Consider the following 24,102-nt stretch of genomic DNA (forward strand, 5'->3'; position numbering starts at 1 on the left):
AAACTTTCATGGCTTGTAAATGCTCATATAAGGTTGGTAATTTTTTCCATGGGTCAAAATCAAATGCACGGGGGGGTCTTGGGCTCTGTGCCAGGGACTCTGAGCCCCCTGGCAGGGGCTGGAGGGATCCAGGACAGGCAGAGGGATGTCCTGGGTTCTGACACACTGTCTCAGTGTCCATCCAGCAGCCCCCAAGGCTCTGCCAGCTCTGCAGGGGCAGGCAGGAGCAGCAGGTGCAGCCCTGAGGCCTCTCCTGTAGCAGGGATGTGCCCCCTGAGTAACTGCAGGGACTGATGGACTGGTTTGGATGGGCACAAACCGCTCTGGCAGCCTGGTGCCCCAGCACAAGAGGGGTTAATCCCCACCTGAAACCACACCTGGCTCCTGTCTCAGGGCAGGGTGATGTGCCAAGACACTAATAACAGGGCAGTGGTGACAAAAATAAATTATTTTAAACCTGTCCTACATTTATTATAATAATAATAATAATATTGGCACTTTTACAGCATTAGCCTTCCAGGGATGTCAGGCCATTTTTTTAAAGGTAGGTTGGTATTACTCCTTTTTACAATGACAAAAAGAAAGGTCAGAAATTTAATCAAATTTTCAAGAGTGCTTAGCACATGATGACTGCACTGTATAAACTCAATACAAGGGGCCTAAATTTGAATTTTAATTACAAAACTGAGCCTTACACCACCACTGTATGAACACTTGCAGTACGCTCCACACTCCAGCATCCCAAATAAGTGCAGCTTCTTTAAAAAGTTATTTTCATTTTAAACCTAAAATTTACGTTTAGAACTTAGATTTTTGCATAAGTAACTTTGAACAGTGTAAAAATCAGTGAGATGGGAGAGATCTTCACTCACACAGACCTTCACAGGCACCAGTAAGAGTTTTCTTAATGACTAAACATGCACCAAGGTGAGCTGAGCATGAGCCAGGACCCCAGGAAAAAATCCCTGGCTTAAGTGCACTCATTCAAAGCACTCCTCTTTCCACAACTTAAATGTCACTTGATTGTTTCAGAGACTGTTTTTAATATATTTATAATAAATAGACACTTATTATAATATATATTATATACTAATATATATAATATATATATAATATATATTATATATATAATAATATAAATGTATATATTTATAATCAATAATATTAAATGTTAAACTTTACAATAAATAAATGTTAGACTAGACAAATTTAAAATAAATATGTAATTCTATATTTATTTACTTAATAATAAATAAATATTTATTTATTTGGAAAAATCAGTAGTGAAAAGAAACCTGAATGGTTATAAGGTATATATAATGTATTATATACATTATATGTACATTATATATATATATACACACACATTATATATACATTATATATAATATATATATTATACATATATAAAATACACATATTTAATATATAAGATATAATATATATATATATCTTCTATATATAAAAATATATATTGTATATATTTTTAGATATATATACATATATACATATATATATATATATATATATATATATAGTGTTATTAATGGCCAGAGCAACAGTTTCCAGCAAAACCACACCAATTCTATCACATCAGTGGCAGCTGAAACAGCCCTGCCCAGTCAGTCATACAGGTACAGCTGACTGCTGTCAGACTGAATCTCTTTTTCTCCCAACCAAAAACATCACAAGTACCAGCTCCACTTTTCTGTAAATGTCAAATGAGTTCATATTTCGCTAATGCCAAATATCACACACCGTACAAGGAACAAAAATCCAGGCTGCTGCAAATCAAGTCCATGATTTCCCACTAATCTCAGGGGGAGTTTATAAAGCCCATTAAATGCAGGATGGTTTCCCCAAGAAAAGAAAAGGAAAATAAAAAAAAACAACAAACCAAGATCCTCTCTTGTCAAGGTTAGTAGTCTAAAAAATTCTAACGATGTAAGGTTTCATCACAGCTGAAAGTTTTTCCTTCTATGATCAAACAGTGGTTTTATTTTTTTATTATTATATTCTGATTTTAAAGCAAAATTTTTAACCTAATTTCTGATTTTAAGGAAGTTGTAGTACTGAAGTTTAAAATTATTTAAAATTCTGTCACTGCATCTTACGTTGAAGTTTCTGTTTTCTAGATATATAAATATGTAAGTATAAATATATATATATGTATAGATATATACATCTATATATACATTTATCTCTATTTATTTATCTCTATTTATATATAGATATTTATAAATATATTTATATATATAAATTTACACACAGACATTTATGTACTTTGTTCAACCAGACATATATTTCTGCCAACATAAAACTATGCTTCTACTCTTTAAAATAAGAATATTCACATGGGGGATTGCTGTAGTGCAGAAAAGGCAGTAAAATTATATAGTTACAGATTGAAAAATGTATCTCCAGGTATGAATAAACTTATTTAGAGGACTTTTGCTCTGGCACAGAAACCCCTATTTTTCTCACTCCCCCGTTATTGAATTTAAACCATAACAAAGTATGGTTTACATACCCTACTTTATAATAACAAAGTGTGAACATGCAGTCAAAGTACCCTAAAAAAAAAAGAAGCCACCACTACTCCAAAAGGCTCAGCCTACAGCTATTTTATTATTTCATCTTCACAAAACTCCCTCATCCTCAGCAGACAGGCCTGTCCAAAGGTTTATTTTCCATAAGAGAAACACCAGGTTTATTTCACTCTTGACTTTTTTTTTTCCCCCTTGCAATTAAATGGGGTGTTGTACCTAAACAGGAAGATTTTTCTGTCTGGTTAAAAATTAAGGAAGGAGTTTTTCACTTGGATTTGTCCTCAGGCTGCATCCTGGTATTGTTGGTACCACTGCTAGCAGCCTCATACAGAATATTTAAAAGTCTCAACGGGCTTAAAAGCTGGTTTAGTTTAAAAAATAAACAAACAAACACCCAAAAACCTCCTCAGACATACTCTTATACACCTAAGGAGCAAGAAGCACTTCCCTCTTTAAATCACAATACTTGCCAAAAAATTTGAAAGTATGAAAACTTTCAAAATTATAATAATAATCAACACGAAGCACAGAGAAGCATATTACAGGTGTTATAATATTGATCACTATATTATAGCTATTTATAGCTACATTTTTAGCTATTTTTTATTATTTTACAGCTGCCCTTGAAAGCAGGAAACTGAAGTGATGCTGTAAATTAAACCTAACAGAAAGTAAACACTAACAGGACAAAGCATTCAAATACAAGCACTTTGTAACAGTCTAAGTAACTAAAAGTTACAGTCCAAATGTCAGTCACAATCTGACTGTAACTAAGTAACTGAAACCTGGGGGTGGGAGCATGGCTTGAGGACGACAAAATAATATTTAACATTACATCCCTTTATGCAAAACAATTGTGCAGCAAAAATTGCCTTTAGAATACCTGTTCCAACATTAATTAACAGAGAAATGAAATGAAATTTAATGAAATTTAATGAAATTAATTGAAATTAAATGGTTGGACAAACTGATTCAGAAGTTACACAGACAAACCTGCTGTTGCTGCTGGCCCAAGCAAAGGGAGCTGTAATAAATTCTCTGTTTTTAACTGACACTATGCTTAAACAAATTGACTAAGGAGTATAAAAAATACATCTAAAGATAAGAGAACTCTATCCCAGCTGCCTGAACTACATGAAAGGCACAAAACAAAAGTGGGAGAAGGAGCCCAGGATGTGTGAAGTGGCACAGTTGTGCCTTACTCACCAGATTGGTGCTGGTGATATTCCATGGGTTCTCCTCTACTCTGTGTAAAATCAGAGTTAGGCCCAGAGGATACAGGACCTTGCAAATGGCTCAGTGTAGGCCAAGAAACCAGTTCTCACCTTTGCACAGCATACCCATGAAGAAATGACTTCTAAAACCAATATTTCCTTTAGCAAAGAACGCTGCCTTCGAGCTGCACCCAGCTCCTGATTGATGTCCTGCAGCAGCAGATTGCCCTGCTGTTCACATACATGGCACAAAACTCAGCCCCCACGTTGCTCCACTCATTTCTCTTCATCCCATGATTTTTAAAATACATTTTTCGCTAGAGAATAAAGCCTCTTCCAACTCCCTCTTAGGAAAAAAAAAAGAAAAAAAAAAAGAAAAAAAAAAAAAAAAAGAAAAAGAAACCAGCAAACCACACAGATGCATTACTTTAAAAGACAGCAACAAAGAAAAGCAGACGGTAAAACCAAATCAAATCAATCCTGGCAGCTGCGGCAATGTAGCACTAACAGAGCCAGAACAGGGTAAAAAGATGATGGTTTCTTTGTTAATACTGCTTTTACCAATTTTCTGTTAACATTTCTCACTTGATGACAACCTCTTTCAGATGAACACACAAAACTTCCATTACAATACATTAAGAAGCCAAATAAAGGCTCCATCTGAGGCTACCACATAATCCAGTCTCCCCCCCCAGTAATAATTCTGTTTCTCACATCACACAAACCCTCAGCACACCCAGATCTTCCCTTCCTTGCTGGCCTCTGCCCACCTGGTGAAGGATCCCCACTCTCTCAACAAGTTTTCTAAAATCTGTCATCTGCTATCCAGAGCTGCACCTGAACTCAGCTCCTGCACTGGAACATTTCTGTCTCTGCCTCCTCTGGCAATCTGAGACTCATTGCCAGTTTTTCAAATTTTGATCTCCCTTTCATGTGCCACACCCTCTGCCGAACCAGAATTTCTGATTTTAAGAAAGTTGTAGTATTTAAATTTAAAATTATTTAAAATTCTGTCGGTACTTTGAAGTTTCAGTGTTTATTTCAACTACAGGGTTTTTCCAAACAAGTGTCTTTCACGACATCCATCAAGTTAATATCATTTTACACTATCCCTTAGAGGAGTGCTTGGATGTTTGTGAGGTTTTTAAACAAAGCATGAGCAATTTTTACAGTGTTGAACACCACACTTAGTCCTAAACTCAGCTCCCGCTGAAGTCAATAGCCATAGGAAGGGGTTCTTTAAAACTGCTTTCTGATTTTCTTTTGTTTGCTTTGAATTCCTTCTCTAAACAAGATTTGTACTTAACGCCAGTCAGAAGCCCAGCCTGAAGTGCAAAACACAGCAACAGAAATTTGCTGGCAAAAGGTCTGAAAAGTCGCGGAAATGTTTCTAAAAATCCAAGTTACATCATCACCGTGGTAGTAACAACTCAAACGTAATTAATGGGAAGTTTTCCACCTTGAAAAGCGAGAATTACCACAGACACTCGTCAGCATCCTTCCTAAAGTTGCCTTTAGGAACATTGTAACCACACGAAATCCTATTAGAAGGTGCTGAACTCCTACATTGTCACTCTTCCGGCAGGCTTCTACATAACAAAAATGCAATGAAGTACCATACAACTTTCCCCCCTTATTATGCAAAATCCTTATCAAATTCAATAGTGTGACATGGTTCAAAATCCTGCCTGACAATGGCTCGCAGGATGTCCAGGGATGTCGGCTTTGTTTTAGTTTCACGTGCTTTTCAGTCTATTAATGCTAAGGGAAAAAAAAAAAAGAACCTTCGCATAAATAACCGATAAAGATCAAAACCCCACTGAACAATGGGAAGGAAATTCAGAGTTGGAACCGGTGCTTTGCCGAGCGAGCAGCCCTTTGTGCCTAGGTGCCGACCCTGGGTGCCACAGCAGCCAGCAAGGAGGAGGCGAGGGAAGGAGGAACCTCCATCTCCCCTCTCTCCACGGTGTTCCCTGAGCTCGGGCCAGGGCTGGGCTTTGCAGGGAGGTGCTGGAAGGGTTCGCAGCTCCCCGGAGGAGCCGCGGGGCAGCCCCGGCTCCTTTGTGCGGCAGGTTGCGGGTGGAATGTGGAATGCGGCACACGTTCCGCTCGCAACCGCCAGGACAAAGGATTCACTGATCGGGGGGGACAATTAGTCCCAATTAGGCCTATTTCGCAGCTGAGTGTAAGCGCTGGGGGAAGGGAGCTTAAATCTTACAGCAACGGGTCCCTCAGGCGAGTGAAAGCCACATCAGTGAGGCGACAAGCTTGAGTCACCCCGGGGTGGTGGCACCTCCATCCAGGAGAGGATGGAGCGCAGCTGGCATACAGCGGGTCAAAAACCCGCTGACCATTCTGCCTCTCAGCTCCCAAGGCCATTTCCCAGTTCTCCAGCCCCTCGTGGAGCAGCGGTGCCGCTGTCAGGGATACTCACATGTGCACGTGGGGAGGCTGGAAGCGGCTCTGGTTGATGTTGTAGTGCGTGAACGCCTGCGTTGGGTTGGAGCTGTACTCATCCACCGTTATGGTAACTTTGCCTTGTGAAGGAATTCCATGAGCCATCCTTCCTCCTTATGGACATGAGCAGCTCACAGCTTCCCAAGGCCAGGGGCAGGGCAGGGCATTGTGCTCCGGGCAGATCCCGACTCCCAGCAGCTCCGCATCAACTCCGTGACCTCTGCCAGGAGAGACAGACAGCGCACGCTGCCGTGAGCCACGAGATGTAAACACACACTGACCTACTGCTCCCAAGCTCTCCCGAGTTCCATTCAGATCTGAGATCTTTTTCTATATTCCTGATGTACCCATCACCCCTCTCCACGCATTACTATTCACTTTGTTTTGTTTTTTTTTTTAATTACCTCATCATCCAACTCCATCATCATTAGACACATCCAAAGGATGAATGTTTAAAGTAAGGGTTTATCTTCAGGGGGTGGGGGAAGGGGGAATAAAATATCTGCGTTGAAAGCTCCAGTTTAATACTCCCCATTTTGTATCCTTGATTTTAAATAACATCTCCTGTTAATTGCAGCCACGAAAAACTCGCAAGCGGACCCAGCTTCCTGAAGGACAAAAGACTTTCCTCAAATATGCACACTTGTTTTCCAGCCGCTGCTGGCTTTGGTACACGAACAGCTGAGAAACTTAAAGAAACTGATGTAAAGAACACGTTACAGTTGCACAGCTAAAGACACACCCAAACACCTTTGAATCGAGGTGTTCGAGTGCCCAGAGAAAGGCGACTATCGAGGCAATGTTAACAAAATATCCATATTATAGCATTGAAACTGGTTTGGACTCGCTGCTAGCAGACAGCAATGATTTATCTGACTTTAGGGTGATTTCACGCATAAACATTTCTGCGTAAAATGAAAGAAACAGGCTCTTCCCTCTCTCTGCATCCCTGTCTTTGGCTTCTTCAGAGTTCTTACACATACTTAGAGCTAGACCTGGATGTGTACTGTGGCATCAGCACAACCCAACAGCCAGAACCTCCCAAACATGCCCCGCGCAAAATCCGAGCTTGGATTTCTGCGGTCGGTAGCTGAGGACACCTCAGGTTATTACATAAAAAAGCTGCCTTCCTTTCTGAGGGCATCTGTGGAAATGGATCAGCCCATGGTCGAAGGGTGCTTCCAAGATGAGCAGCTCTGTAAAAGCCCCGTTTAGAGGCAGGTGCTCAGCTGGGACACGCTGTGCCAGCTGCAAGGACTTGGGTGAAATCACCACTCTCTGAAATTCCTCCCTTCAGCTGCCACCTGCAAGAGTGGACTTCCCCTATCTGGAGAGCATTTTGCAAAAGTGAATCCTTGCTTACTGGGAAGACAAAGAGATGGGAAAGAGAAGAGCCCTGAGCATCCAGCCAAGCAATTTTTCCAGTGCAATTTCCCTGGGCTTCTCTAGCTCTCAGAGAGAAATGTGCTTGCCATGTGTAACGCTGAGCATTTGAAATCTTTGATTTGTATTCAAAATATATTTTTAATACAAAGACTAATTTCCAGTTTGGCAAGAGGCACGATGAAAAAGCTCTGCAAATGGCAGATGGCCTGCTATAGGCCATTTATTTTACTATTTTACCACCTCAGGCCTATGTAGGCTTCCATATGTTGGTTGGGTTGAGACATTCTGCAGCCTTCATTCTAGTAACTGGATTCTAACCTTCATCTTCCTTAGCATTGGAAGGAAAAAAGGAAAAAAAAAAAAAAGCAAAAGGAAAAACTTAAAAGAGAAAAAAAATATGATGAAGATGAAATGAAAAGGAAAAGCAGCAATTTCAAAACTGTCACTAGAGATGGTAGAGCACTGTAACTGTGGTCACAGCCTGGTCCTCCCCTGTGAGACCTGGTGGACCTCTCTCAAGAGAGCAAGGTTTCAGCAGCCAAAACCAGCAAGGGTGAGCTTTGCTGGAACACATCTTTGCCCTGCTAGATGCGGTGGAAGATGCTGCAAGAGCTGCTCACACAATGTAGTGGTTACCACCACGCCAAGTTTGCAGCTGTTTCGTGAATTTCCTTTACAATTATATTTCAGTGTTGTTTTGCATAACAGTAAAACACAACACCTGCTTCAGACTGCGGTCCCCGTTCCAAGCGCTGCAGTTCTTTTGAGATAGAAACTACGAAGAGTGAGCAACAGCAGAGCAGCATAATTGCCCTGCACTGAGAAGTAAATACAAATGAAAACATCTTCCTGCCACAGAAATGACTGTCATTAACAAGACAGGCCATCAGAGCTCCCAGAAAAAAAAAAAAATAGAGTTTTTCTTTTACACTGCAAGAACTTTGGAGCCTTCATATGTTAAGAAGTAGTGTGAAAATTACATGCATAATGTTATTTTTTTCCGCAATTAAAAGCAACAATATAAAACAATGCATTAAACCAACAACAAAAATATGCTTGGGCTTTCAAAAAGGCTAAATGACACTGCTTTCAACAACCCAGCATAAGAAAGGTCAGAACATTAAATTTCATATTATAGTTCACTCATGGAAGAAAAATCCAATTTGTTCATAAGAATGAATTATACATAAAGATAATAGGCGTTTTTTACAATGTTTGTAACAGTCCACATTACAGAAAGAAATTACAACTAACTGGCATAAAACAAATGACAAGAGGACACTTAAAGAGCTGCATTAAATACTTTTAAGTTGACTCTCAGATTATAAGTGTATAAGCCGCAATTGCTTCCCATTGTTCTAATCTTTAATCTTAAAAATAAATCTGTACTTAAATTGAGACAAAGCTGAACAAAGCATCCTTTTAAAATGAAATTCAACAACAAATGCCAGATTGGTGGTAAATATATATATATATATAAATATATATATATATATATATATATATAATTTGAAGCTGGCTTCTGTGTCAATTCTCTTAATTTCCATTTAATACTTCATAGAGTACTACAGCTCAACTATCAGAAGTATCTAATTATTACCTTCTTTACTGTGAACGTCTCTGAAGAAAAGAGAAGAAAGAAGCTGAACACTTCAAAACTTTAAAACGAACATATCTTAGGCCCAAAATTAAGAAAAAAGGAATTAAAAGAGACTTCTTCGAATCGCTACCATTCTTCTTTCTCCAACTATGAGCACTACTTGAAGGTTACACACGGGAGATGAGTACGAAAAAATAAAAGTTGGATTATCTTGCCATCTATCAAGGAAAAAACAACGCGTAATATCTTCTGCGCCTTTCGAGGCAGTTTCAAGTAAGAACGCCTATATGAAAACCCCAAATGATGCTTTTTCAGCACGTTGCCTTTTCCCAGCTACAGGCTGTTATCCTTTCGCAGCGTGTATCTGTAGCAAGACAGGAGATGTGCCATTGTACACTCTGCCCAGCCTTACAGGTATAAACCGGCGCTTTTTCCGAACGGGGCTGGCCCAAAGGTGAGCTCAGCTAATTGTAAACCCTGTCAAAAAACTGCCACGAAATCTGCCCAGCTCAGTCCATTTCAGTGCAGCCTTACATCGCCCAGAGAGCCACTCACACGAGCCCTGCCTGTGCACACCAAGGCACGCGAAAAAACCATTTCCCCAAATAAAATATTTACGCCTTCCTCATCTGAATTTCAAAAATTCGCCTCTAGCTGGGCTCGGGCTGTGGCACAAAACGCTGAAAGGCAGGAGCCGGGAAGGGTTAACCCCGTGTCAACACCTTCTGGCGCTCCGTGCGCTATCCCGGCGCTGTTCCACCGACGCGGCACGCTGCACCCACCGGGGCCGCGCCTCGGCCCCCGGAGCCCCCGGCGCTCCCGGAGCGCTCCCGGCTCCCCGAGATGCTGCGCTGCAGTTTGCCCGCAACTCCGCGCTCCCGCTCCCCCCCGGGCTCGGCGGAGGCTCCGCACCCCGGCTCTCCCCCGCCCCGTTCCCCCCGGTACCTGGGCCCCCGGCCGCTCCCCACCTCCGGCTCCCGGGCCGCCCCGGCCGCGGCCCCGCGGGGCGCCGGGCTCGCCCCCCGGTGATTGATGGCTCCGGGTGGCCAATGGCTCCGGCGCGGCCCCGTCCCGGCGTGTGCCGCCGCAGCCCCCGCCCCGCGCCCCCTGCCCCCGCCCCGCGGCACCGGGGGGCATCTCTGCCCCGTCTGCGCCCTACGTGCCGCGCCGCACAAAGTTCGCCTGGCCCCCGTCCCCGCGGTGCCACGCACCCCAGGGGCTGCGGGGGGAGGATGCTCGGCTCGGCTCGGGGGAGGGATGCCATGAACTCCTCAGCAGCCGCGGGCGAGCGGGGGGTGATGCCCGCCGCTCTTTATTGCGGCCCCGCCGAGCCCCGCGCCGCGGCCCCAACCCCTCCGAAGGCTCCAAGTGTCTGAGGCCTCCGGGATCAGGGTTTCAGAGCGGCTTCTCTGCCGGCGAAAGGGCGAGGGGCAACTCCGCCGGGGAACGCCGAGCCGACCCGCCTTTCCCTCCTTACTTTTGCGGCGTGTCCCCCCCCGCTCTCCCTCGCCCCCGTGCCCCGCTCCCTCCGCGCCCGCAGCCCCGTCCCCGCGCCCGCCGGCTGCCGCCCGCCCGCCCGCTGGCCCCAGCCAGCACAAAGCTCCCCGGCCTACCCTCCCGGCCCCGCCGCCGCAACCCCCGCCCCGACCCCGCACGCCGGCCCCGCACGCCGCCCCCGCCCCCGGGCCGCCCCCGCGCCGCCGCCCCCGCGCCCGGCCGGGCAGCGGCGGAGGGCAGCGGGGGCACGGCCTGGGCAGCGGAGCAGGGCAGGGCAGCCTCGCTCAGCGCCGCCGACATCGCCGCCCGGGCTGCGGGGAAGCGCCGCTGCCGCCTCACCGACCCGACCCGACCCGACCCGGCGGGCTCGGGCGGTCACGGCGGGGGCGCGGGCGGCCGCGCTCATCCCCAGCATTGTTCGCGGGAGGCTGGACCGGCGCCGCCGCCGGAGCTGCCGCCCGGCCCCCCCGCGCTGCCGCCCATGACACGGCACCTCTAACCCGCCGCTTTGTGCGCCGCTGCCCCCGCCGTGCCCCGCTGCGCCCGACACCGGCCCGGGGCCGCTCACCTTCCTTCCCTCCGCCGGCTGCCGCTGCGGGCGGGTCGGGGACGCCTTCAGCGCGGGCAGCGGGGCCGCTCCATGGGGCTGCGGGGGCGCGGCCGGGGCAGAGCCTGCGCCCGACCCCGCGGCGGCGCCCGGCGGCGGCGGCGGCCCTGGCTCGGCTCCGGCTCCGGGTCCGGCTGCGGGAGCGGCAGCGGGGCGGCGGCGAGGGCGGGCGCGGTGCAGTGAGCGGGGCTGCCACTGGGGTCAGGGAGCAGGCACCAGGAAACACGGCGGCCACGGCGCTGCTCGCTCACACACAGACACACACACACACACACACAGAGACACGCACGGCTCCTCCCGCTGCCTCGCACTTCGCCCCCCCGGGCAGGGAGGGAGAGAGAGCGAGCGAGCGCTGCTGCATTTCCCAAGTGGCGCACAAGGCTCCCCGAGCTGCGCTCTCCCTGCCGGGGTCACAGAGCCGGAGCCCCCCGGGACCCCCGACCCGCCCCGCATCCCGCATCGCCGAGCGGCTCGTCCGCTGCCCACCGAGATGACAAAATAAATAAGTAATAACAATTAAAACCCCCCAAATCCTCAGAACGGGTTTTCGCATCTTCCGCCGCACCTTTCGTCAGCGGGTGTTGATGCGGTGCCCTTCTCCTTTGTAGGTAAGCTCACCTCAGCGACCAGAAACACCAGGGTTCGCCTTTCAGGCCGAGCATTGTCTTAGGGTAACTGGGGCTTTCCTATGGGAAAATAAAATCAGGGATGTGGCTGTTGTCTTTTTTTTTTCCCCACTTCTTTCTTCCCCCTCCCACCCCCGCCAAAATCACAGCAATTGTGTGTCAACAGCCACAACAGTAACAAAGATTTGACGTGTTTGTTCTTTTACCTTCAAGACAGCAAATGGAAAGGGGAGACTTCCAAAAATATATGACAATGAGGGGAAAGACAGAAGAAAGACAGAAGGAGCAAAAGACAGAAGGAGCAAGCCCAAATATTTTTGAATAGTTGAGCAGACAGAAAATAAATAGCAGGCCTCTAATAGTGAGTATAAGTGACCTATATATTTTAAATAAGTAATTTTGACTCTAGCCATCCTTCAGATATGCATGGCAAGCAGGCAGGTTTTCCTTTGTTGCTGTAAGCCATGAGAAGGGTCTCCTGTATTGCCAGGCAGAAATCCACTGCGATGGAGTGTCCTGGTTAGAAACATGGCAAAGTAAGAAAAAATCAACCTGAAAAAGACTAAATGGCATAAGACTTTTTTTCCCAAATTTTCCCTTTCACTGTGATTTTTTCTTACAGTTGTCATTGTAACTTTTGAAAGAAGTGCAAACCACCACAGGAAAACTCCTGCTTCAGACAAAAAGGCCCAGAGATGAGTTGTCCTCCTGACCAAATCAGAGCAACACTTCCAGGGAAACTTCTCCTGGGATGGAGTCTGCACGAGGATTTTTAGCTGGCTTCCTGTGACCCAGCTGTTAAACCAGCAATCCAGCATCCCACCCGTGTCCCTGCACCCTGGTGGGAACAGGGAACCCACCAGGGAAACTGATCCACTCAGCACCAGGAAAAACCTTCTGCTCTGGTGTGGGTCAGCCTCCTCACCCAGGCCACTTCACAAATGCTCCTGCTGGGACTATCCAGGCAGAGAGATGAGCAGCTGAGGGGAAAAAGAGAACAGGAGAGCTCCCCTGGTCCCAGGAACACCAAGGGGGGGAGTGACAGGGAGCAGGTTTGACCCTGAACCTGCTGCATCCCTCCTCCACACTCACAGCACCAGGACTTGTCCTGTTTTGTCTTTACACATCTGGGGCCCCTGGCACTACAAAAGGAGCTCCTAGCACAGAGGAACAGGGAAGAAGCCTGGGTAGGGGACTGGAATTAGGAAGCTCACAGACCTTGTCTGTGGTGGAGAAGGAGATCAGACACTTCCCTGGCACTTCCCTGCCTCACTAGTCCTTACACACAGCAAGCTCCTGGTGTTTGGGTTTTGCTTGTATGAACCCAGACTGGGACCTGCTTCTAAGCTCACAGCTTTTTCACAGTAACACCTGCTCACCAACAGCAGCAAGCTGTAACACAGGCATCAGGAGCATTTCTGTTCATACATGACTTAACAAACTCTGAAACATTTTCTGCTAAGGGCACCCAGCAGAACTTTCCCCTTTTACAAACTGCTTGTTTTCAGTATGCTTTCCAAAGAGGTACTCACCTTAGAAACCTGCTGGCCCCGGAGTTGCTATAGGAAGGAAAAAATATTTTACTTAAACTAAGTAAAGGGAAGGAGTAGAGTTTTTCTAAGTGAAGAGTTTTTCTGAGGGAAGGAGTAGAATCCTGCTTCCTTTCTTCACTAATTCATAAGAGCAGCATCAAAATGCAAGCATACAAAAATAAAATATCTATATTGTGGCTGGAACATGCATTTGTTAACAAACACATGACAAAAGGATTTCAGAGATAAATTCAGAAACCTAAAACGTAAATGCAGTGTTTGAGTGTCACAGGAATGATTTTTCTAGCTGGGTGAAATTCAAAACAGTGAACAAACAGCTTTTCTTTACCTTAATACTGCCTATTGATGATAATGAAAGACATGTTATACATGAAACTTTAGTTCTGTTCAGAGTTGGCACTGGATGTTGTTGTTTTTTTTCACGTGTACGAATCCAAAGTGATTATCATCAAATGCACAGATTGAGGAGATGCATGTTCAAAATTATAAAACACTATAGAATCCAGAAAAGCACAGCCATTCTTCACAATCTATTATGTCATCTTTAATACATTTCATAGGTATCACTGCCTCCAGTTTCTGCCAAGCACAGGACAGAGCTAACAGCTTATGAGACACACACAGGGTACTTCAGACACCTTCAACAACAGACACCTACCTATTTTTGCTCTTTACTTCAGGAAAAAAATTTCCCAATTATCTGTAAAGCACTCCAAGAAAGTATAACTTCAAGCCCACCTCTGAGCAGTCATTCCTTAAATAATCAGATTTTTTCAGAGATCTTTTGCACAGAGAGGAATTCAAACCAAACCAAACCAAACAAACCTTTTCAAACACAGGCAAACCACAGAAAAAAATGAAGAAAAAAATTCAGATTTTAAAAAGGCTCCTTCCAAAAGGGCAGAAGGGGTTTTGAGGCAGACCCACAGCAGTGTCATGAATCCTTGTGCTGGCACAGCATGTGCTGCACCTCCTGAAAGAGCCAGGCCTGGGTTTCACACTATTTTTCCTTTGGACACAGTACCAGAGGGGTTTGGGTTGTTTGTTTCAATTTCCTGGATTTTTTTTTAGCCATTTTAAGACCAGAGCACCAAGGGTTCTCATTTGCACTGCAGACAATTCAGTTTCAGCCCGCAGAGACTGGGACACGCTGGTACAGTACTAGGCAATGCATATTTTAATTTCCTAACTTTTTTTTCACTTTCCTGACATTTTAAGAAAGTGGATTTTGGTCCAGTGGATGGCCACTGGTAGCAATCTTCACCAAAAGTCAGTGGATTTACCACATGTCAGCAGAGACCAGTGCAATTCTACCAAAAAACTGCATTAAACCCCCGTTAAAGCAGAAATTCTTCCCTAACTGTGGAACAGAAGACAACAGAAGCAAACTGCATCAGTTTGGGCTTCATGCCCCACTGAGCCCCACGAGGTTCCAAATTTGCTGAATATGTTTGGAGAGATTCTCCCTTGCTCTGTTCTTTCACTTGCAGGCCATAAGTCACAGGGCATTTGGTGTGCATGCTGGCCAACAACATGAAAACAACAGAAAAACAGAGCATTACTTACAAACAACAAACAAACAGGGAAAAAAAAACCTCGAGAACAACAGGATTCCAATTTTGCAAGTTGGGTTTTTTAGCTCTTAGGGCTTCTTAACAAAATTGCAGGCTGGAACTAGCAGCTAATTGAATCCCAAAAGCTAAAAAACCCCCCAAACCTCATGGCTTTGGACTTTCATAACCTGTCCCATTATGAATTTTTAGCTGACTTTTCCCCCTCACAAACAGGCCTATAAACTGTTCAGTACTCCAGCAAACACTTCAGGAAGAACCCACAGCCTTTCCATAGAAAAGGAAGGAGGAGGAAAATGACAATTGCCAAAAGGAACTGAAATTGGAGCCTTCTGTCAGAACCTGGAGATACAGAAGAGCAGGTCATTATTCTGCTGATAGAGCATCAGGTAAGATTACTGAAGGAAATATCACCAGCTGCCCTCTGGGCAGTCTTTTTACATTTGATGGGCCAGAACTTTGTCACAGGATAATGCCTGTCTGCTGCTTCGCCCCTTTAAGTTAAATAAAATTCAATATTTGATTGGAATTTTCCTACTTACCCTCTGTAAAAATAAAGTGATGCAAAAATAACACCCAGCTGGAGGAGAAGTGTCTGTCCTTCTAAGAGCTCCCAGTGTAACTGATAGTCATGGTACCTGGAAAAGAAATAATTAATCATATTAAACTTTTTAATATTATATATCATATAATATCAATAATATTAATCTTATCAACATTATATAATATTATATAATATTAATAATATTATGTATTATATATTTAATACGGTATATATTATATATATGATAAATATGTATTATATATAATATATATTTATCATATCTATATAATAATATTATATATTATATTATATTCATATAAATATGAATAATTTTTTTCCCTGAACATTCTTTTTTTTCAGAATTAAGAAGGATCCATGGGTGATGTATTTCTTCACAACAGAGAAGGCAGTTTTGTATGTACATAATGCTGCAAGTGTTGTTTGATGGAGAGCAGCTCCTGCACAGGCATCACTGCAGGAACTCCCAGGTGCTGGAGGCTCAGGGCACACTTCAAGGAAAGGTTTTGGGGGTCACACTCTGGTCAGGGAGCTGTGGCAGGGAATACACACCAGTGGGTGTTTTAACATCCTATTTATTGCATTTAGAAGGTGGATGCCTTTTATCGCCAAGTGATCGTTTTATCATTTAATTAGTTTATTATTTGACTCCAATTATTCATTGAGTCAAAGCCAGGGCATGGGAAAACCCTCAGTTTAATTCACCTGCAGCTCAGGCACTCAAAGCCCGTTTTGTACCAAACAATTTTGCACCAAAATCTGATGATGTGTGAGAAAACAGGCGTTGCTAGTACAGAAGAGTGTCTCACAAACCTCTCCTCTCCTTGACCTTGTACTTATTCAACTCCCTGGCCTGTTCATCACAGAGATTGTCTCTCCTGTGGCAGACCCTGCTCACACACTGCTTCTGCTCCTGGTGTAACATGAACTGTGTCCCCAAGGGTCTGAGGAGTCACACTGATAGCAGATGCCCTCCTGTCTACACTCTAACTCTACCCCTGTCCCTCTGACTTCAGACAGAGGATTCTGCCAAGTGGTTTTCCTTTGCATTTTTCAAATCTCAGGCTCCACAAACCGAAATTCCTGCAGACGGAGAAAAATTCTTCTCACTACTCGTGAGAGAATATTGCTATTCTCTCCTATTGCATGGAAAGTTATGTATGAAATTCTCCAAATCAGTCAAAACTCCACACGGAAAGCAAATGGCAAACCTGAAATTGATCTTATTTCTCAGTGCAAGAAAAGCATTTTACATGGTATTAAAGAGGAGAGAGTATTACTCCTGTGCTATCTTCAATACATATTTTTTTTGAAGGCTACAGATTTACTGGCAAATTAATCTGATGATGATGATGACTATTGTCAACAGCTACTCAGAGTTAACCTCTTTACATCTAAGCAAATAGAGCTTCACTTCATGCCTTGCATAATTAACTTCATGCTTTTGACAGACACGAAGAACTGTGCTCTCCAGGAAATCTGCAGCTAGTTCTGGTTCATCCAGATTCCCTCTGGGTCAGAACTGTGGTGCCCTGACAAAAAATTGCAGGATAACCATAACAGAAAGCCTTTAAAGGTTTCAGGTGTTCCTATGTGGACATATTTTCCAATCTGAGCTCTCTAAATGAAGGAAAAGATTTTCTCAGGAGCCTTGTCACTTTAAATGTCCTGGTAACGCTGCTGATCCGAAGGTACACTTAAACCTAAGAGCCTGAAGCCAAAATCTTTACTGTGTGCTAATTATCATCATTATCAGACTCTGCTGTACAGGAAATACAGCTCATGTTGCTTAGGAATCCTCCCATTCTGTGGGGAAAGAGCAAACCTGAAATGCACAGGCGGTGCTCTAATGTAAGCCAGCTTTCTGGGAAGGAATGGTGAAGGTCCTACAAAATCAGTACTGGTCAATGCTCATTTTTATCCCTCGATCTGGCATTTTAAAAGCAATCAATATTCCTTACCAGTTATTGTGTGGATTTTGAATGCATCCAGGCTGAAAACACTTGCTAAGAACTGAGGGATGTTACACTCTTTGTTTCAGGCACCCTCGGAACAGAAATCCTGTATTCCAGTTATTGTCTGGAATTTGAGCTCAGTGTTGGCAAACCAGGCCCTGCATGTCTTTGAGGCATATGGAAATTGATGATGAAAGTGTCTAGTATAACTACAAGTATAATGTGATGGAAACTGGAGCAGTGAACTGTGAGAAACTGCTAAATCAGTGTCATCAAACTCGGCTTGAAAAATAATGAAACAGAAACACCACCAGGACACAAGCAACGCAGTGCAAAGGCTGTGAAACCAGAGAGCACCTACAAAAAATTAGGGAAACCCACAAGAAATTATGTTAATTGTTATTTTTGAAACAAACATACAGTACAGCTTTGATGGAGACAGTGACATCACGTCTCCTCCAAACTGTTCAAGCCCAAAAGCTTGGCAGGAGCTGCTCCCGTGGAATATCATGTTCAGCCCTGGCACTCTCTCCTGCCTACCCAGAACCATGTGCAGAATAAGAACAGCACCGTGGCCAATCCTAGTGAGAGCTCAAGTCCCTGGGGGCAACAGGAAAACACCAAAATAGAAAACGCATTACAGTTTTAAAGCAATAATATTACTGAGGGGAATAAAATAAATATGACCTCAGAAGTAAGATGACATTTATTGCCTAAAAGTTAACAATTCCTGAAGCTGTAAAAGTATAAATAAGACCTGATGATGGCAGTGAAAGTATCCTGATATTGCTTTATTCATACAATTTGAATGAAAACAAAACAAACTTACATAGAGATCTGAGAGCGAGAGGACAAAGAAAGAAGATATTGTAATTTTTCTGTATTAGATGTATGTTTTGTTTACTGATGTTTACCTACATCAGTAAACACACACTCATATTACTGGGGGAAAAAATGAATTATTCTATTTAGTTCTACCCGTGTTTTGAGATAGAAAAATGTGTATGTATGCCCAAGAAAGGGATATAAGCGTGCACATTCGTAGACTTGCCAGAAAATTTGTACAAAAAGATCACAGGGAGACAGAGACAGCTGGAAAAAGTGGAGCAGGGGCTCTGATTTTCATGCCAGTGTTACACCTAATGCAAAGGGAATGCAGATGATGGACTGCAGCTATATGTTATTCCTCCTGACACATCTCAGTGTGCCTGCAGAGCTGAGCAAAGACTGCAAAGTAACTAAAAAAACCCCAATAACCAAACACAAAAATCTCCAAAAACCCACACAAATAAACAACAAAACACACAGAAATTATAGAAACAGTGTTATTATTCAATTCAAATATGTATCCCTCAGTACAGTCATCAACATTTTCATGTACAAAAGACAATATCAAGATTGAGCAGTGGATACCAAGCAGGAGCTTCTAAAATTGGAAAATTTAACTAAGCTGTACCTTCAACCCCACCATGACACAGGGATGGCAGAAACCATGAAATGGAAAATGAGCAGACACAAACATCTCCTGCATGTCCTGTATCATGTTTTCAAAGAATGGTAATGAGACATTTCTGCATATGGATTTATGCAGATTAATTACCAATAAGCCTAATTAGAAAGCTGATATCTCATAATGTCTAATATCTAGAAGATATTATCTTGAAGATTCCTTTCTACTAGGGAATATACAGATAGGAGCTTAGTAGAAAAATGCCAAGTGGAATCCTGAGAGGACTTTCTGGAAATACATTCAGGTTTCTAAACTAATCTAGCTGTGGGTTCTGATCTCTTTTCCCATGAGGTGACCTCAAAACCTTCATGTTAAAAAGTCATTTTCCCTGCCAGCTAACCCAGACCATGCAGGTGAGGAGTTTTTCAGTGTTTCTTTGCCCCCCTCAGACCCACTGATCACAATTCCATCTTTTGTGACTTCTGTGATCCATCCCAAAGTGGGACCACGCTCAGAAAATTGCTTTCTCAGAGAAAACCAGTTCATGAAATCAGCTCTAAGCCTCAGTTAGAATTTAACCAGGGTACCCTGGTGTGCCCCAGGGAGGGCTTCTGTGGATTCCTGCTGTGCATTCAGACCTGCACAGCCTTGGGCAGGGGCTCTGTTTGTACCACCCTCCTTGCCACAGTGACCCACCCACTGGGATGTCCCAAAATGGGACATTTGATCTGATTTATCTGTTTGTAAAGACAAACTGTGTCTACAGAACAAGATGTCCCACCCCGGGGAGGGAGAAGGCAAAAGGAAAACCTTAAAAACACAAATATGGCGATGCAGAAGACAAAGGAAAAAGTAGGGGTTCAGTTCCAGCTTTCCACAAGCCCATATCCAGTACAGGGCCAAGCCTACAAAACGCTCCAGCTTTTAAAACAAATCCAGACACAAAACTTCTCCAGGTCAGCTTGTGGCTCTACCCACCAGCAAGACAAACTAATCATCTGACAGTGATTTTTTCCCATTGAGAACAAACTGCTAGCCTTAAGGAGGGCAAATCTAGAATAAAATGTATACTTAAGCTTCTGTCCAAGCTTCAGGCTGAGGGCTGTACTTGATGTTGAGCAGACAATACAGGATCACATTCACGCCACTGAAATCCTTGGCTTCACTTCCAGTTAAACTGATAAAATTGAAAAGAGCACACATGCTGCCCTGCCTTGAGATCAAGCTCCTATTTTTGAGATTAGACATTAGCTGTGGATGTAAAAAAACTTTAAGTATACATGATTTTTTAGCCAGCTGTTTCATACGCAAAACCCATGAAACCAGAGTATTTTATTCACTGTTGTTGGCTTCCTTCTACTCTTTCAAGTTTGGCCTGTCATAAAGCCCTCTGTGTAAGCTTAAGAAGAAAATTTCCCACATATGGGAGTTCTACAAAGGGCAAATTACTCCTCCATATCTGGGGGTCTCTATCAAAATGAGGAGTGTGAGCCAATGAACAGCAAGGGAAGAGCTCACTGCTGTCAGTCCCTGCTTTGATTCCTCCAGCCCAGAAACCAGCTGCACACTCTCCTGGTACTTTGAAGCATTCCCTTATTTTCTGATGGATTTTCATTAGAGTGCTCTTTTCCCACCTATTTGTCGGGTCTGAACGTTCAATACTGCCAAATTAACACAGCAAAAAAATCAATGATTAAAGCCCACCAGCCACCAGATTGCCATAGTCTGCAAGATGCCGCTTAATTTCCATTTCTTCAAATACTTTGTTCTGGTTACCTTGTTGCAAGAGTCCCTGTGCTGTAATTCTATATTTATGTCAGAAAGTGTGCAGGAACTCAGAGAAAAGTCCTGTGGCATTGCCTCTGGGTGAGCTCTGGTCTCCCAGAGATGAGTGTGACCCCCAGCTCTGCACCCACAGGGAGCTCCTCCAACATCTGATATCTATCCTTCAATTCCAGGCCTCAGAGCCCCTGACAGAAGAGAACTTGAAAAGTTTTGGGCTCTGGGCCCTTGCACATGTTGTAATCAAACATTTATTTCTTTGTGTGAGTCACAGGAAAAAGAGCCAGGCTGTCAGGATTTTAGAAGCCTGAGTTTAAAAATAGAAACAGGAGGAAAATATGCTCCTGAACTGTCCAAGAACTGATCTGACTGTCACTGTCTTAAAATACCTCTGGCCATAGCAGTACTGATTTATTACCATTGTTTTCTGCTTCCCTGAGAGGAGTGACAGGATGAGAGTCATCAGATGGGATATTTTATCTGACTTCTCTGTTTGTAAAGACAAACTGTAGCTCCAGAACCAGAGGAGCTGGAAGGGCTCCAAAGATGCTGTTGAGTAGGTACCCTCTCAATAGACTGAAATTTCTCTTTAAACACAGGGCTGAAGCCCTGGCTCCTTGCAGAGCCCCAGGCTCCTTGCAGGCCCAGCACAGCACACTTGGTCAGTTCTCAGTGGGGCTGCAGCAGGGCTTTGAGAAATATTGATTTGATTCCTGTCTAGTGCCTGAAGAGCATCCCTCCCTCCCAGCACCAGCAGCATCCCCCTGCTAAGCAGAGCTCAGGGTTGGATTCCTTCCTTCCCACCAAATCCCACTCTTTTTAGAGACAGTTTAGGGTTTGCAATGAATGCAGAATTTCCTTTCAGACTCCAAATAAATATTTAGAAGTCAAACTTGCTGCCATGAAAGAGTTTTGCTGTTAGTTTAAACAGAAGTGAGAGGAAGTTGCAGACTTACAAACCTGCACTTATCAGTGCATTTTCCCTTTCTTAGGCTTGGATTTTGAGCCCAAAAAAGGCCCCTTCAAAAGCAAACCCAAATGTAATGTACTTGGAATTCTCCCTACCAACGACAAGAGCAGAGGTGTCACTGTTGTCACTGTGTAACAGCACAGGATGTTGATAATGGTGCCATCCAAGCTGCACAAATCTGCACAGATTCTCTTCTAAAACAGTAGCTGGTGCTAAATCCAAAGTTCCTGGTTGTGAGCTGGAGACAGGCTCCACTCAGTGATTGATGCTGCCTGCTCCAGAAGCCATGCAGCTTCAGGAATTTATTTATTTTTCTTTTCCAAGCTCACACAGCAGTTTGAAAGTCTCATCCAAGAGATACCAAGGGAATCCCAGCCAGCAGCTCATCCCTACACACCCTCCTCTAGCACAGCCAGGATTTGCATTTCCTATTCCAAGACAATTGTGGAGTAATGGACCTAGACATATTTTATTAACCAAAGTCTCCACATCCAATAATCCACTTGTCACTATTCTTAACTTTGTCTCTCACAGCATTTATTTGGTACAGAAGGATGATCCATGCCTTATTTTAAATAGCTACACTGAAAATGAATATTAGAAAATCCTGCATTGTATTTTACCTGTCAGAGGTCATTGGGAGCTATATTTCAAGAAAACTGAAGGCATTAGATGTAGTTTGCCCAGTAGATTAATACTGAGCTGTGAACTTTCATCCTCTGCAGCAAGATTTCCATCCAACTGACACAGAACTGACATGCAGTAACACTTACAACCAGGGGGATCCAATTTAGACAGAGTTCAAATGGTTTCAAGCTACTCATAGGTCACAGAGGTAAAGTATGCATAAGAGAGCTGGCTTTAATCAGGAGGTTTGCAGTAATGTCACACCAGAAGTGATGGGCTACATTGAAAATGAGCTGAATGTCAGGCTGAAGAGTTAAATTACCAAATATATTTAAATATTCCAAATATATACTTTATGTCCCTTTCACAGGCCCAAACACTTGGTGGGTTTTTTCCAGAACAATACAAAAAGACATGGCCTTCTACATGACAAAACCTTTCCTCTGTGGCATCACAGCTGTGATGTCTGTCTTCAGAGGCTGTTGGGGAAGAGATGTGACCCAAACCTAAAACAAAACAGCTTCATTGTGGGTGACAACTCGGAAATAATTCAAAAAAAAGGCTCCACATTTTCTCCACTACGGCGCGTTAGAACATAGGAAAATTGAGAGGGACAGGCAGGATTATAGTGAGAGAGAGGATTTAGGAAACTCCAATTTTAATGCAGTTATCAAATGCTGACCTACTTGTGGAACAGGCAGGTGGAATCTCTGTCAAACATTTGATACCAAAGAACAATGTGAAAGTGAGGGAACTCATTGAAAGACATGTCACTGAAAGACCATGTGCTATTCTCTTGGGCCTTTTAAAGGTTACATTCCACCCAGAAACCCCTGCATCTGTCAGGTGTCCTCATTTCAGGTTTCCCTGATCAGTTTGACTGCATCCAAACAGGCAGATGGGCTGTGAGCTTTGTCCCCATGCCACCAGGTACAACAGGGAGTAAACTGGGAGTTGGCAATGCAGCTTGGGAATCGTGCACCACCTGCTCTGCATCCCAAACACAACAGCAGTTCCTGCACAAAGCACCTCTTTATTCCACCCCACAGCCACCTGGAACCCTGGACAGAGCTCAGCAAACCCATCCTTGAGGGCATCTTCTCAGCTCATCTCCAAGGGAGCAAGCACTTCTGTGGAGGCTGACCTACAACTGCAGGGGGAACTGCCTTAGGAGGAGAAGAGGAGCATCTCAAATCTTCCCCACCACCTGCAACTTGTTTTAAATTTCACATGAAAAACGAATCCACACGTGTATTAAACACAGACAAAACCACAACACCCCAAATCAAGCATTAAGAGAAGGAAAAACAAAGCCCAAACACCCACTGCCCCCCAGAAACCAGCCTACAGAGCAGGTTACCCCATTTTAAAAAATAAAACTCCTCCAGCTGCTACTGAAGAGGTGTCAGAACCTGAACATGAGAGTTTCTTGCCCTTCTGCAGGGCTTTCTTGAGTGCTTTTTAAGGAGCCAAGCACAGCACAGCACAGAGCAGTAACTTTGCTGCAGAACTAGAGATGGCAGAATAGAAACAACCATGCCTCAACATGTTATCCACACCAAGCCCTGCTCACAGCCTTCTCCTCACTCTGCTTTTCTGACATTGTCTTCCCAGGCTCTACTCCCTCAAATCAATCACCCAGTTATGGCATGTCAGCTGAAAAGTCCTCATGAGAATAATGCTTTCCTCGCTGAAT

General features: G+C 44.1%; 1 protein-coding gene across 3 annotated transcripts in view; it reads right to left on the minus strand.

The window, feature by feature from the left end:
* MPPED2 (metallophosphoesterase domain containing 2) overlaps nt 1-11,613 on the minus strand; it is a 120,111-nt gene extending 108,498 nt beyond the window's left edge. The window contains exons 1-2 of one of the 3 annotated variants that reach the window (XM_054635019.2): nt 11,272-11,613; nt 6,198-6,440 (exon numbers count right to left, since the gene is read on the minus strand). In XM_054635019.2, coding sequence (XP_054490994.1) covers nt 6,198-6,325 — 128 coding nt within the window. In that variant the 5' untranslated portion in view covers nt 6,326-6,440; nt 11,272-11,613. Of the gene's footprint in view, nt 1-6,197; nt 6,441-9,206; nt 10,078-10,151; nt 10,300-11,271 lie in introns of those variants that run through there. The other 2 variants (XM_077179523.1, XM_054635022.2) reach the window with 2 other exon arrangements.
* Between the last annotated feature and the right edge of the window lie 12,489 nt (nt 11,614-24,102).

The sequence above is a fragment of the Agelaius phoeniceus genome, chromosome 6 (assembly GCF_051311805.1).
Source record: "Agelaius phoeniceus isolate bAgePho1 chromosome 6, bAgePho1.hap1, whole genome shotgun sequence".
NCBI classification, from domain to species: Eukaryota; Metazoa; Chordata; class Aves; order Passeriformes; family Icteridae; genus Agelaius; species Agelaius phoeniceus.